Below are 14929 nucleotides of genomic sequence, written 5' to 3'. Positions count from 1 at the left end.
GGAGTAGTTCAGGAAAGTGCTCTATTAGGACTTTGGAGAACACAGAAGAAATGTCCCCACATTGTGTCTAAATAGAGAAGGAGCCTTACAGAAGGTACAGAAGTTTTCCCAAGATTGAAGCAGGGCACAGATGAGGTTGAGCATCTACCTGTCCCAGTGGTAAATACAGAAGCGATGAGAGCCAACAAGTCAAAGACAGCTGGAATGGGGACAACCAGGGGGCACAGGCTGAAGACCTGTGGGGCAAGACCAGGACCAGGAGCAGAGGTCTCAGCAGCACGTGCCAGTCCACCCTGAAAGGCCAAGTGGGGCAGTGACATCCAGAGAGGACAGAGTGGGGAAAGAGGTCAGCAACCAAAAGCCAAGTCATCGAAGACCAGCCAGGGGAAGACACAGAGGACCGGGCATGAGAGAGACGTCATCCTTGCCGTCATGATGGTTCGTAAGCAACCCCGGCCTCCCGAGGCCATTCTGGGAATGGAGGAGGAGAAGCTCTTGGTGTGGGAAACATACCCCAATATAGAAGCACGCACTTTCAAGTGATCACATTTAAACAATGAATTCACTGAGTAATTTCCTGAAAGAGATCAAATTCTAAACTGGCAGATCTTGAGTTACCCTGAAGTGGCAAGATTGAACTTTTTGCCCCCAGAGGAAAGAAGCTCACAGAAAACTGAATTCAGTCATGGGGAAATAATGTCACCTTTATGCATATCTGAGTCATAATGTGTAACTTTTTTAAACCTCTTATGCTAATATAGTTTGTGTGGTTACACAGACCCTGCAAGACATGAAATTTGTGTTCTTCTGATGTATGGCACTTCGTGTAGGCACACTAGGCTACCCTCCACAGTTACGGGGACAAGGCTAAAAGCTATAGGTTATAAGAAAGAATATTCACTACTCCCACATAGCAAACAAAGACTCTGAAAATCAAATATCCAAAATATGTAATTCATTTAGCAGCTTTGTTTGCAGACAACCTACCATCTGAACACTCCAAAGAGGAAAAGATCAAAGCTCAGTCCACATTTTTGCCTACAGACATGCAATGATGAAATAGGAGAATGAGGAAGATAGTCCCCCCTCAACACTGCCCAAATCCTATAGCCTATTTGCATTTGGATCTAGTTGACAAGGAAGGATAAAAAGTTTGATTTGAATTTTCCAATTTCAGGGAGTATTGACTAACTGCACTCCATTCCACCTCTCCTACTGAATGCAGCTATAAAACCTGGACAGGATGTGTGCAGCAATTTAAGGACTTGGGAAAGTAAATAGAAAAAGTGGGAAAGGACAGTAATTCACAAGATCGCTGAACTGATGTTGGTTCTCCAAGTTTTTTCCTCTGGTATCCCCTGGTCAGAACTCAGAGATACTGGGAGGGCATCACCAAGGACAGGGGAAGCTCCAAGAGAAATTCCTACTTAAAGCAAACTGGGTTCTACAGTAACAGAGTGAGAGCAAATGGAGTAGAGATTTTCTTACCTGTAAGTTTAACCTATTTTCTTTGATAATCACAAACTACTCAAGTAATGTATTTCATATTGGGTGAGTTTGGTAATTCATGGTTTTTGAGAAATGAGTCCATTTCGTCTAAGCTGTCAAACTTACATACCTACAGTTGTTCTGTGGGGTTTCTAGTGATAGCCTCTTTCATTCCTGACATTGGTAATTTGTGTTTTCTTTTTTCTTTATCAGTCTTGCTAGAGATTCAACACTTTCTTGATATTTTCAAAGACCAACTTTCATTATTTAACAATTTTCTTTATTATGTATTGATAAACATATCAGCTCAGCTGAACCTCGGAGTTGCAAAGGCTGATTTAAAAACTCAGTCTCGGGGCACCTGGGTGGCTCAGTGGGTTAAGTCTCTGCCTTAAGTTCAGGTCATGATCTCAGGGTCCTGGGATCGAGCCCCACATCGGGCTCTCTGCTCTGCGGGGAGCCTGCTTCTCCTTCTCCCTTTGCTTGCCTCTCTGCCTACTTGTGATCTCTCTCTCTTTAAAAAATTTTAAAAAAACATCAGTCTCAAAAGATTACTTTCTATATCATTCCATCTATAGGACATTCTCAAAGGACATAAACTATACTCACAGAATAAATCAGGGGTTGCTGGGGGTGGGGATACATGACTACAAAAGGGAACACAAGGGAGGTTTGTGGGTGATGGACTTATTCATACCCTGATTTGTATAACTGGAGGTTATACAAACCTCCACAAATTTATAGAACTATACATCAAATTTACCCTGTGTTCATTTAAAAACTAAAATTTAAGTTCAGAGGAGAAATAAGACTTTGGTTTAAGAAATTTTTAAGCTTTAGAATGTATACTCAGAGGTGCCTGAGTGGTTCAGTCGACTGAACTTTTTGACTCTTGATTTTGGCTCAGGTTATGATCTCAAGGTAATGAGATCAAGTCCTGACACTGGGCTCCATGTTCAGCACAGAGTCTGCTTGAGATGCTCTCTTTCCCTTTCCCTCTGCCCCTTCCCCCCACTCACCTGCACTCTCTAAATAAAATCTTTTTAAAAATAAAATAGAATGTATACTCAATTAAGTAACTGTCTAATTAATTATTCTCTCAAATATTTCTCTTCCTTAATACAGTTTAAGTCACTGTAAAAATAAGTTTGATTCTACCAATTTTCAACAAGATTTGGAGGAAACAGTCACATAACATTATTGAGGTAAGTTACTATAAGGTCTTTAAATGGATATTTATCACTAAGAAAACATAAAGCATATACCTTTTGATCCAGCAATTTAATTTCTAAAAGAATTTTCTAGTACGGATGGATTTGCAAACATTCAAGAAAGTACATACATGCATGTTTATTACAGCATAATGCCTAACTGCAAATTACTAGAAAATATTTTGATGTCTGTTATATATTCACATAAATATCAAAAAGTCATTTTTAAAATGAAGTCAGTCAGGGTGCCTGGGTGGCTTAGTCAGTGGGGAGTGTGCCTTTTGGCCCAGGTTGTAATCCTGGAGTTTCAGGATCTAGCCCCATGGCAGGCTCCCCGCTCAGTGGGGAGTTTCTCCTTCTCCCTCTACTCCTCCCCAGCACTTGTTCTCTCTCACTCACTCTCTTTCTCAAATAAGAAATAAATAAAATCTTTTAAAAAATAATAAAACTTTAAAAATAAATAAAATGAAGTCAGTCACTGATATTTTAAAAAATCTCTAAAACTATTAATAAAGTGAAAAATAGTATATAGAGATCGATCTTATTTCTGTTTATAAAAAATCATATGTGTGACTAGGGAACTTATATATACATGAGAAATCCCAGAAGGTGGGCATTAACACATTATATGTTAATTAAAAAATCCCAGAAGGATATATAAAATACTGTTAACAGTTATTTCTTTGGAATGGGCTTGGAGATCGGGGCGGGGGGGGGGAAGAGAAAGGAAATAGTTTGGGTTTTCATTTTAAATTCTTCTAAACTAAGGAAAGTCATGGACATTATCTTAAGCTTGTTTTAATACATGAGGTTTGATTGTCTATGTGAGGTAATGGATGTTAATTAATCTTATTGTAATCATTTTGCAATATATACATATATTAAATCATTAGGTTACATATCTTAAACTTACACAATGTTACATGTCAATTATATATTATTAAGAAGGGAAAAATCTTTAAATAACAAGTAAAATTAAAAGGAACTACCTTTAAAAATCCTAATAAGGGGCTCCTGAGTGGCTCAGTGGGTTAAAACCTCTGCCTTCGGCTCAGGTCATGATCCCAGAGACCTGGGATGGAGCCCCACATTGGGCTCCTTCCTCAGCAGGGAGGCTGCTTCCCCTTCTCTCTCTCTGCCTGCCTCTCTGCCTACTTGTGATTTCTGTCTGTCAAATAAATAAATAAAATCTTTTTAAAAATCCTAATAAGATAATAATGTCCTTGTAGAGAGTTTGTTAACCAGGGCAGCTGACCTTCAGTCAACTCTGGAAAATACCATTCCTGAGAACACCTATAGTCAAAGAGATCTTAAAAGGGTCAGGTCAAAGAACCTGAAAGTCTGCCATCTAACCATTCCTCCAAGATATTTTGCCCTCATTGCTTACCCAAAGACAATCAAAGGATCAAAGTTATACACATACCCAGAAGAAAGTTGCCTGAAGTTCTGCAACCAGATCCTTTTGATAGATTCATGGATGAGTCCCAGTTGAACCCAGTTTCTCTGGGTTAATACTATCAAGTTCTCACTTAAAATTTTTTTGCATCTGTGGTGAAATTAATTTTTTCAGGGTATACATAAGAATACAGAAATTCTTGATACTAAAAGAGACCATCATCAACAAAACTAGGTTTGTGATCATGAGAAGATTACATGATTTCTTATTTAGTAATGTCCTCAAAAATACAACATCAGACTGGGTGATAGAAAAGACCTTTACCAGTTCCTAGAATCAGTGAGTCACCTGGTCTGGTTTCAAAATTGAATTTCACAGAGTTCTTCTTCCCTGATTCAGATTTCATTTGTTATTAGACTGACACTGGCCAGCAATCAAATGTCAATCCTTAAAACATTTTTACCAAACATTATAAATTTTCAATTGGTTGTTCAGATTTACTTAGCATGAAGACAAAGCTCTTAAGTAGCCAGTTTTTACAAATTAAAAGTTGTTTCTTCTACATACAAATGGCTAAAAAAGACACATGAAAAAATGTTCATCATCATTAGCCACCAGGGAGATTCAAATCAAAACCACACACTCCAGTTAGAATGGCCAAAATCAACAAGACAGTAAACAACAAGTGTTGGAGAGGATGTGCAGACAGGGGAACCCTCTTCCACTATTGGTGGGAATGCAAGTTGGTACAGCCACTTTGGACAACAGTGTGGAGACTCCTTAAGAAATTAAAAATAGAGCTTCCCTATGACCCTGCAATTGCACTACTGGGTATTTACCCCAAAGACACAGCTGTAGTGAAAAGAAGGCCATCTATACCCCAATGTTCATAAAAGCAATGCCACAGTCACCAAACTGTGGAAGGAGTCAAGATGCCCTTCAACAGATGAATGGATAAAGATATGGTCCAGAATTAGGCCTCCATCAGAAAGGATGAATACCCAACTTTCATATCAACATGGATGGGACTGGAAGAGATTATGCTGAGTGAAATAAGTCAAGCAGAGAGAGTCAATTATCATATGGTTTCACTCACTTGAGGACCATAAGGAATAACATGGAGGAGATTGGAAAAAGGAGAGAAGTGAGATGTGGAAAATCGGAGGGAGAGAAGAGCCATAAAAGACTGGACTCAGGGAAACAAACTGAGGCTTTTGGAGGGGAGGGGCATGGGGGAATGGGGGAGCCTGGTGGTGGGTATTAAGGAGGGCACGTATTGCATGGAACACTGGGTATGGGGCATAAACAATGAATCTTGGAACACTGAAAAAATAAAATAAAAATTTTTTAAAAAGTTGTTTCTTCTACTAAGTGTTGAAAGACATCTGACTTTAGAGATTTACATTTTTTATTTATATTTATATATTTTTGTAAAATAATTTATTAAAATTTTTAGTGCTATATATTACAGCATGCACAAAATAATATAATGAATCATATGTTCCCATTACCTAAAGTCAGTAATTATTAAACTTGTTGCCAAACTTTCTTGACTATGGACTCTGATAAACAATCTGAGGGTTTTGAAGGGGCGGGGGGTGGGAGGTCGGGGTACCAGGTGGTGGGTATTACAGAGGGCACGGATTGCCTGGAGCACTGGGTGTGGTGCAAAAATAATGAATACTGTTATGCTGAAAATAAATAAAAAATAAATTTAAAAAAAAAAACTTTCTCGATTTATCCTCATCCCTTACATTTTTATATATGCTAGAATCCTGTAAAAGAAATTTCTGACATCATGCTATTTAACTCTAAATACTTCACTACATGTTGCTAACAATTCAGATTCTTTTTAATTTTATTTTTTCAGTGTTCCAAGATTCATTGTTTATATACCGCACCCAGTGTTCTATGTAATACGTGCCCTCCTTAATACCCACCACCAGGGCCATCCATCCCTCCACTCGCTCCCTTCCAAAACCCTCCCTTTGTTTATCAGAGTCCACAGTCTCATGTGTGTAGCCTAAGGAAAATATTGCATGCATTTAAGAATCAAAACTGAAGAATCGTTTACTATAAATAAGCTTACTGGAAAATCGTCTAAACATTTTAAAACACATAAACAAAAATATCAAAACTTAGAAGCTAAGGGATAAAAGCTAAGCATCAGTAATTTTTTAAAGAATTTTTTCATTTATCAGAGAGAGAGAGAGCACACACACACACTCAGAGAGAGGCAAAGGTAGAGGGAGAAAATCTCAAATAGATTCCCCACTGAGTAAGGTGCTCCACGTGGGCTCCATCCCAGGACCTTAACATCATGACCTGGGCAGAAATCAAGAGTCAGACAATTAAGTTAGCCACCCAGATGCCCCAGCCATTTTTTTTTCAGACACACTAATTCATTCTTATTATCCCTCATCTCGTTCTATATAGAGCTTCTTGATACTTCTGTCCTCCTGTTTCTTCTTGGATGCTTGTTCCAAATCTATTCCAGCTGTACCCCAACAGACTGACCTCTTGGGATGTTGCAAGCACACTGCTCATACACCTTTCCTGTCAGCTTCCTGCAACAGCCACGGCTCCCAGCAGCCATGGGCATCAGCCTTCCCCAGAACAACCTGGCTCTCTTTCCTGCACTGATCAGTTTGTTCCATAGAGATGGGGGAGGAAAGGAAGAGAAATGGGAAGGAACGAAGGGAAGGAAAGATGAGTGGGTAGGTAACAGGAGGGAGAAAAAGGAGGGTTAAGGAATAGATGTATTGGTTGCTAGTTTGCCATCCACATTCAGTTTCTTTCTTCTCCCACTTAAAAGCCCTGCCCAGAATAATTTCTTTATATTTGAAAAAGGAAAGAATCCCTTGAATAATGATAAGTGACATAATATGCGCTAAACTGAATTCCGATGAGAAACTGATTTATCGCCTACATTTCAGAGCCCTGGGAAAGTTGACATGGAGGGATAAATGGGTTTCAGGGCAGACAATGAATTTCTGAAGTACATTTCAGAAGCCCTCCTCCAAAGCATAAATAAAAGCAGGCTGACTACAGCCTAGCATGGATGACTGAGAAAAAACACCATGCCATCCAGGACCCACTCAACACCCTCCTCACAATGGCCAAAGTGGATGGCCAGATGTTCTAGAAAGAAGTTTCCCAAGGTGACTTCCCCAAGAGGTCATCAATTTAAAAAAATTTTTAAAAAATGTTTTTTTTTAAAAGGCAGTTCAGAGCACGAGTGCTTGAAAACAATTACTCAGGGGAAAGAAATTATTATAGGGAGTTTGAAGAACAGAAAAGAATAAACCAATCTTCAGCAAAGTTAGTGGCAAGAATTTAGTTTCAAAAATACACCTGCTTTTCTCATCCCCATAGGACTGCACCTCCCACCCTGAAATGCTTACGAGCAACCCCCACAATCCAAAGGAACCAGAAAGCTGATAGTTACGTTTAACAGATACTTAATCATCTAAGTCCAAGGTTCCTGTTCGAATATGAACTATGAAGGGAAGGTGATGGGAAGAGCGACTACAGGGAAGGTGAAGGCCAGCAAAGAAGAGAAGGCACACAGCACCCAATGGGAGAGAGAAGCCCCCACCCACAGATCTTCAACTCCAGCCGTTTCTTCCCCAGGAGGAGAAATTTTGTAGAGGAACAGAACCTATCTTTGGACACTTCATAACAAAAGTGAAACCAAGGATTGACACTTACATTTCATTTGCTTGGAGATGGACTTGTTAGGTTCAAGCCAGTGCTAGGGAGAAAAAAAAAGCAGAGATTATGGGTCAAATGGCTGAACCATACGATGCATACTTAATACCTAAGAGAAATTGAATATAGTCTTTTCCCGAAGTACAGTCTTGGTTCCTGTAGATATTTCCTCAAGGTTCCACCTTCTGAAGATCAGCACAAACAATCCCATAATGAAAATACAAAAGGCAAGGACATAAATTACAGAGAATTAACACTTTGAGGAGTATTTGAGTCCTACTAAGAGAGAAGAACTAGGGACAGAACATACTCTTGAACAGGATATTCTTAAGGCTCTAATGAACCCCAGGTGATGGAACTCCATTGCTCTGGGCAAGCCACAGATGGCTAAAGACTTGGACATCCATGACCTCAAAGAGTCACAGTCCAAGGCAGCTTCAGTACCCGATTCCCCTGCCAGGTAGCCCCTGTTCGGTCAAGCCAGCATTAGCCCCATCAAACAGAAGCAATTCTTTCTTCATGGTAGGGGGGAGCAAGTGATAAATACCTTACTTCAGAGGCCTGTGGTTACCCAGAAGAAAAACCGGCTCTATCCCAAAGCAAAGAAGCCCAGAGACCTGGGTAGCTCAGAATGGTGTTAGGGACAGGCATTTTAAGAAGATACATGCTGATCCCAGCAGCCAGCTCTCTCCATACCTTGTGTGGCAGTCACTCCAACTTGTTGAGAGCCACGCAGCTTTTGTTATCCCTAACTATGATGTCCCCAGAGCCACGTAGGGCATGTCAGGAAGCACTGTTCTACACACTTGCAATTCAGAAAGATACTAGGAGCACCACTGGTATCCATCAGGAGGTCGGAGAGCCCTCACTCACCGGGCACCTCTCACACTCAATACTAGAGAGCAAAGGAGGACGCTTACCATCTGTTGAGGCTTACACCCCATTTGTGTCAACCAACTAAGTCTCAGAATTCTGTAACGTCCCTGCCATTTGGTATAAATGCATAACCATAAAGCCTAAGAAAGAGTTGGCCTACGTTGAGTGCTTCCTAAATGCCAGGGGTTATGTGAAGCATTTCCCCGGGCCATCACTACTGCCCCATTTACAGAGGAGAAACCAGGAGGCTCAGGACATTAGACAACCAGCCTAAGGTCCCCCAGAGATTAAGTGGTAGAACCAGTATGCGGTGGGATTCCACAACACAGGCCCTTCACCTTGGCCATGCGGCCTCGCCACAGATCAGTCTGCTCTAAAACCTATTGTTCTCGACTAACATTCCTTCTTTCCCTAGGAGCTGAAAAAAAAAGAGTGGTCAAATCATGAGTTTCCAGCCCAGGGTGTCAGATCTCTGCAGTCTTCCAAAACAAGACTAGGAATCTTTTCGCTATGTCAACCCCAGGACAATTTGGACATAAAACCACACATTTACCTCTGTTGTACTACATGAACTAACATGGCAAGTTTCTTTGCTTCTGATTGAAATTAGGTCTGTTCATTTTGAGAGCCTGGTTTTTCTCCTTTTTCTCATTTTTTAGTTGTGGTAACACACACAACATCAAATTCGCCATTCTAACCCTTTTTAAATGTACAGTTCAGTGGTATTAAATGCATTCATAATGGTGTGCCACCATCACCCCCATTCATCTCCAGCACACTCTGACCCTATAAAACTGAAACTGTAGCCCTAATAAACAGTCACTCTGCAGGCCTCGTTCTCCAGGCCCTTGGAAACCATCATTCTACTTTTGGTTATCTCCTTCTAGTCAGAAGCGATGTCTGGCATTTACACAGTTATCATTGAACAGTGGAAAAACCTATTGACTGGGCCACTTACTGGCTGTATAAGCACGTACAAAAGGTTTAACCTTGCTCTCAATTTCTGCAACTGTCATATGGGCATAGCGATAGTACCCACTCTGCATGGTTGCTGCAAGGATTTTAGAAGTTAATAAAAAAATTAATAAACATGAGACACTTAGACTGTGCATGGCATGTGAAAAATATCAATAAATGCTTGTTTGCTGATGCTGTTGTTACTTAGTAAGTACAGTTTAATTAGTAGACCATATCCCATGGAGGAGAATAATAGACGGGGCCTCTGATGATCGAATTACTTTTCTAGCAATTAATAGGATAATTTAGAACTAAGGCAAGAAGACAAAGACCAACTGAAATCAATACATACTGCTAGTGTCTCGTGGAGGAGAATCACTAGTCTTTTGGCCAACAAAGTCTGAAATGCATTTTCCGAATTCTCCTTGTTTGGCATCCTTTGAACTCCTTAACCTTTCTCTGCCTAACTTCAACCTGCCTTTCCTCCCCTCTCTGCCTCCCAGGAGGACAGGTACATTTCATTTTATACACCAATACCAGTTAGTTGGCGGCAGTCTCCCAGGGGTGTGAAGAAGGATCCAAGTCTCAGTGAGAATGAGTGCCATGATGGAGATTGGCCAGGTTTGCCATGGAGAGGCAGGGAACATGAAAGGCATGTCTACAAGGTATTTGCCATCTGTGCCCTAAATAAGTTATTTTGTCTAAATGAATGGCCTCTTCATTGTCCTATGAGATACACCCCCCAGTTTCTGATGGGTTCTGACCTTCCTCCTCTTCTTGGCCTATTCACACCCTACCCTTGCCCCTCAAACCTTGTCTATCTGAATCACCTCCATCTACAGTGTGACCACTACATACTTTTCCACCAGGACAACTATTCTTCTGCTGTGGGATAGTCATGGGGTATAGAGTCTTAAGAAAAATAAGCCAGCATGAATCATGTTTCAAGGGGTTATAATAATTTCTTCAGAGAGCGCCAAGCTCAGTTTGTGAGCAGTTATTAAAATTTAAAACTCTGACTGGCCTATGACCCAACAATTCCCTTATTCCCCAAATTACCCATGTGAACACAGAGGAACACAACAAGGATTCTCACTGCAAGATTAGATTAAATTATAAAACATTAGACTATTAATGGCCATCATCAGGAAAATGCTAAATAATCTATCATCTGTTCATATGCTAGAGGATTCTTCAGTGTACTATAGGAGGTAGATCTTGACGGGTAACATGGTTAGATCTCTAGAACACACGGTGTGATGAAAAAAGTGAACTGCAAAATTTGTAACTATGGTCACAGTTCCCAAACCATGCACTGAAGCACTCCAGGGAAAAGAGCCATACCAGACATCTATCAGACACCCACTGTGCAAACTATAAGCTCAAGGAAGTTCCAAGCTCTAATATTAGATCATGCTAGATGCCTTTTGATGTCATACTTTTTGCAACACGGGGTTTTTAGCGGTTTCTGTGATGAAAAGCAAGTATCACGTGAGAAGAGGTATGCAAGGCCATGAGTACGGCAGTATCTGATCCGCTCCTAGAGGCTGAGAAGCCGTGAGCCACCCAGCAAGTGCATGCCTCCCGTTCCCAGGTAACTGTGGTTAAGAATGAGCTGGAAATACTATTTTCAGGTAGGCCACGGTTTAAATGGCCACTAAGCTGTTAGAACATAAATACTAAGTTTGTTATCCCTCTTATTAGATAGGGCACCATGAAATCATTACTTTTGACCTAAGGCATCATGAAATAATTACTAAGACACCAAGAGAGCCATACATCACAGAGTTTGGGAACCTCTGAGCTAGCATATCTTATAATTAATGTGTTTTCTTTAAGTAAAAAGTACAAGCCACTACCCTATATTTTCAAAGAATACATAATAGGCATCTAAATGTATTTTTATAGATCTGAAATGATAGTCAATAAACACATAATATGAAGAAAACAGGAATTTAGGGGTGTTGCTCAAAGGAAACACTGTTTTATCTGTGATATTTTAATTTACACTTTTTACATGTATTCAAGCGTTACCTGAGTAATTAAAAGTCAATTTCTTTAAAAAGGAAGCTAAGTTCTACTCAGAGGATAAAGGTGGACTTTTATGTAATTTAGACTCAAGATGAAGAATTTCCTACATAACAGGCAGATGCCAAGTCCAGCTAAGCCCCAGCTTTGGCACTGCGGTCCAACAACAGGAGCCAGGATTCCTGTGTTCCAGTCCTGGTTCTGCCACTTACTAGTGATGGGACGTCCAGCGTGTTGCTTCCTCTGTTTCCCCTCTTACAGCATCACTGTGGGGTTTAAGTAGGTTCACGGATTCAAGTCGTCTTTAAAACAGAGCTTAGAGCCTAGTTAAAGCTCAGTAAACACCGGCTGTCCCCATCTTTGCATTCACTCAGACACTCCCCAGGTGATGCAATGGCCCCTCCTTGTGAGCCCACCTCCGTCCCGCTCTTCCTCTCACACTCCCAGCCCATCTGCCTTCTGCTCCACACGAAAGGTAAACCTCCTCCCTTTCTTCCTCCTTCCTTTTAGAGTTGTGAGTTGGGCAATGAATTCAAGTGTGGATGACACCAACAACTCCTGCTGTTACTATATGTACAGATGGATTACACTCCTGTGAGAAAGAAATAACCGTGAAGCTGTGTGCTTGGTAATTAGATAGGAGGCTCAGAACATTGACTGCATTGCTATTTTCCTTTCAATTGCTACTTGGAAGATATGCTAGCTTGTTTTTTGTTTTTTGTTTTTTTAAGTCTGTTTCCTTACTGGAAACTGAAGTTCCCTAAGAGAGATAGAAAGAAAAGACAGCCAACCAAATATCTGAATTTGAGGCTGGTTTACTATAGCTGAAAATAAAATTTCCTCAACTTTCATTTAGAATAAGAATTCCGAAGACTAAAGAAGCTAAGATTCAATGATTGATTCTACCTAATGAGCTTAGGACATAAGATGAACTAGAGGAGGCATTCCCTCAGCACCATCTGAAGTTTTCAGGAAGGTGTCTGTGGACATACTGTCAGGGCTCTGCCCAATTCCTCTCGGATCCCTTCTCCCCATATAGAGCGGCTTAATCATTTTTAGGAAGGCTGCCTCAGGTCACTAGAATCCAATGCAGAATGGAGAATGAGCCTCCCCCAACTCACCTCTGAACTATCAAGTTAAGAAGTGCGGGTGTGGGAGGATAAATACCTCTGCTCCCTCACCCCTTGGCCAGGACAACTCTAAGCCATGACCTACACTCTTCCAAAAATCCTCTGTGGCTTTCAGCCCAAGTTACTCTCTGTACAACTTTGCTCAACGTCACACACTTGTGTGACCTCCTTCCTTTCTCTGTCCCAATGCCTCCAAGCTCCTGAAAGCCTTTTTCCTGGAAACATGTCCTAGTAAACCTGGAATTTTTTTTTAAAGATTTTATTTATTTATTCGACAGAGAGAGATCACAAGTAGGCAGAGAGGCAGGTAGAGAGAGAGAGGAGGAAGCAGGCTCCCTGCTGAGCAGAGAGCCCGATGCGGGACTCGATCCCAGGACCCTGAGATCATGACCTGAGCCGAAGGCAGCGGCCTAACCCACTGAGCCACCCAGGTGCCCCAAACCTGGAATTTTTATCTCCAAATCCACTTCTGGGTCAGAGCCAAGACAGTCTCCCTAAGTCCCCACCAAAAACTACCCTCCATCCATTGGATTTAAAATCCTTCCCTTGGAGATTCAAATTAAAACCACAGTTATAATGGCCAAAATTAGCAAGACAGGAAACAATGTGTGTTGGAGAGGATGTGGAGAAAGGGGAACCCTCTTACACTGTTGGTGGGAATGCAAGTTGGTGCAGCCACTTTGGAAAACAGTGTGGAGATTCCTCAAGAAATTAAAAATAAAAACTTCCCTATGACCCTGCCATTGCACTCCTGGGTATTTACCCCAAAGAAACAGATGTAGTGAAAAGAAGGTCCATCTGTACCCCAATGTTTATAGCAGCAATGGCCATGGTCGCCAAACTGTGGAAAGAACCAAGATGTCCTTCAATGGACGAATGGATAAGGAAGATGTGGTCCATGTACACTATGGAGTATTATGCCTCCATCAGAAAGGACGAATACTCAACTTTTGTTAGAACACGGACGGGACTGGAAGAGATTATGCTGAGTGAAATAAGTCAAGCAGAGAGAGTCAATTATCATATTGTTTCACTTATCTGTGGAGCATAACAAATAACATGGAGGACATGGGGAGATGGAGAGAAGGGAGTTGAGGGAAATTGGAAGGGGATATGGACCATGAGAGACTATGGACTCTGAAAAACAACCTGAGGGTCTTGAAGGGGCGGGGGTGGGAGGTTGGGGGAACCAGGTGGTGGGTATTAGAGAGGGCACATATTGCATGGAGCACAGGATGTGGTGCAAAAACAGTGAATACTGTTACGCTGAAAAGAAATTTTAAAAATAAATAAATAAATAAAATGACTATTTAAAGTTAAGAAAATAAAATAAAATAAAATAAAATCCTTCCCTTGGAGGTTTTATTCCTTCTGCCTCAGACTTGAACCCCAGTAACCTGCATATCCCCTTCTGAGAGGTCCCAATTTAAAAGGGCTTTCAGTCTGGACAACGTAGCCTGACCATTTCAAAGCCACTTCTCAGAACAAATTTACTTTGATTGATAGTAGCTTGAAGCAAAAAGGAAAAGTTGAATGAAGCCCCACAAAGAGGGTGAAAAGCAGAGCACTGGCTAAGCCCTCTAAGCCCTGATTCCCTTCTCTGGGTTCTTGAGGGTGGGAATGATTCCAGGACCCCTAAGATTCCTTCAGCTCTCACATTCCAAATTGTTTGAACCTGAAGTAGGAGAATATTGCCAACAATTGGTTCTTTTTAAATTTGCTAGGCCCAGCTATACTTTTTCTCTACTCCATCATAGAAATGGTGCATTTCTTTTGCACTTTTGAATTTTGGCTTGTTGGTGGGGGGGGGGGGGGAGTGGTGTGTGAAGTGGTGATTTGTGGCTAAGTAGATTGATTTTTAATTTGTCAGCTGCTGAGCCAGGAAATAAAACAAAGAACAAAACAATAACAACAACAAAACCCTCCCCAAAGTAAACAATATAACATACTTGGTTATCTTCAAATGTTGGGCTTCTATTGAAATTGATTGAGGCTATCATTATAAAATAAATTACACATCTCTCGTATCTTTCTCAAAACCCTTGGTGCCCTAAACCAGAATAATCTATGGCCCAGAGAAATGTGTGAAATAACAAACGGGGCTTTAAACAATGAATACATCTACCAAACAG

General features: G+C 40.9%; 1 protein-coding gene across 2 annotated transcripts in view; it reads right to left on the bottom strand.

Moving 5' to 3' along the window:
• Positions 1–14929, bottom strand: part of FRMD3 (FERM domain containing 3) — a 324332-nt gene that overhangs the window by 140330 nt on the left and 169073 nt on the right. For both annotated transcript variants that reach the window (XM_059411794.1, XM_059411793.1), the window contains exon 3: positions 7807–7849. In XM_059411794.1, coding sequence (XP_059267777.1) covers positions 7807–7849 — 43 coding nt within the window. The remainder of the gene's footprint in view (positions 1–7806; positions 7850–14929) is intronic.

This window comes from Mustela nigripes, chromosome 9, assembly GCF_022355385.1.
Source record: "Mustela nigripes isolate SB6536 chromosome 9, MUSNIG.SB6536, whole genome shotgun sequence".
Classification (NCBI taxonomy): Eukaryota; Metazoa; Chordata; class Mammalia; order Carnivora; family Mustelidae; genus Mustela; species Mustela nigripes.
The sequence above is the reverse complement of the archived record's forward strand: the minus strand, read 5'-3'. Positions and strand labels throughout refer to the sequence as shown.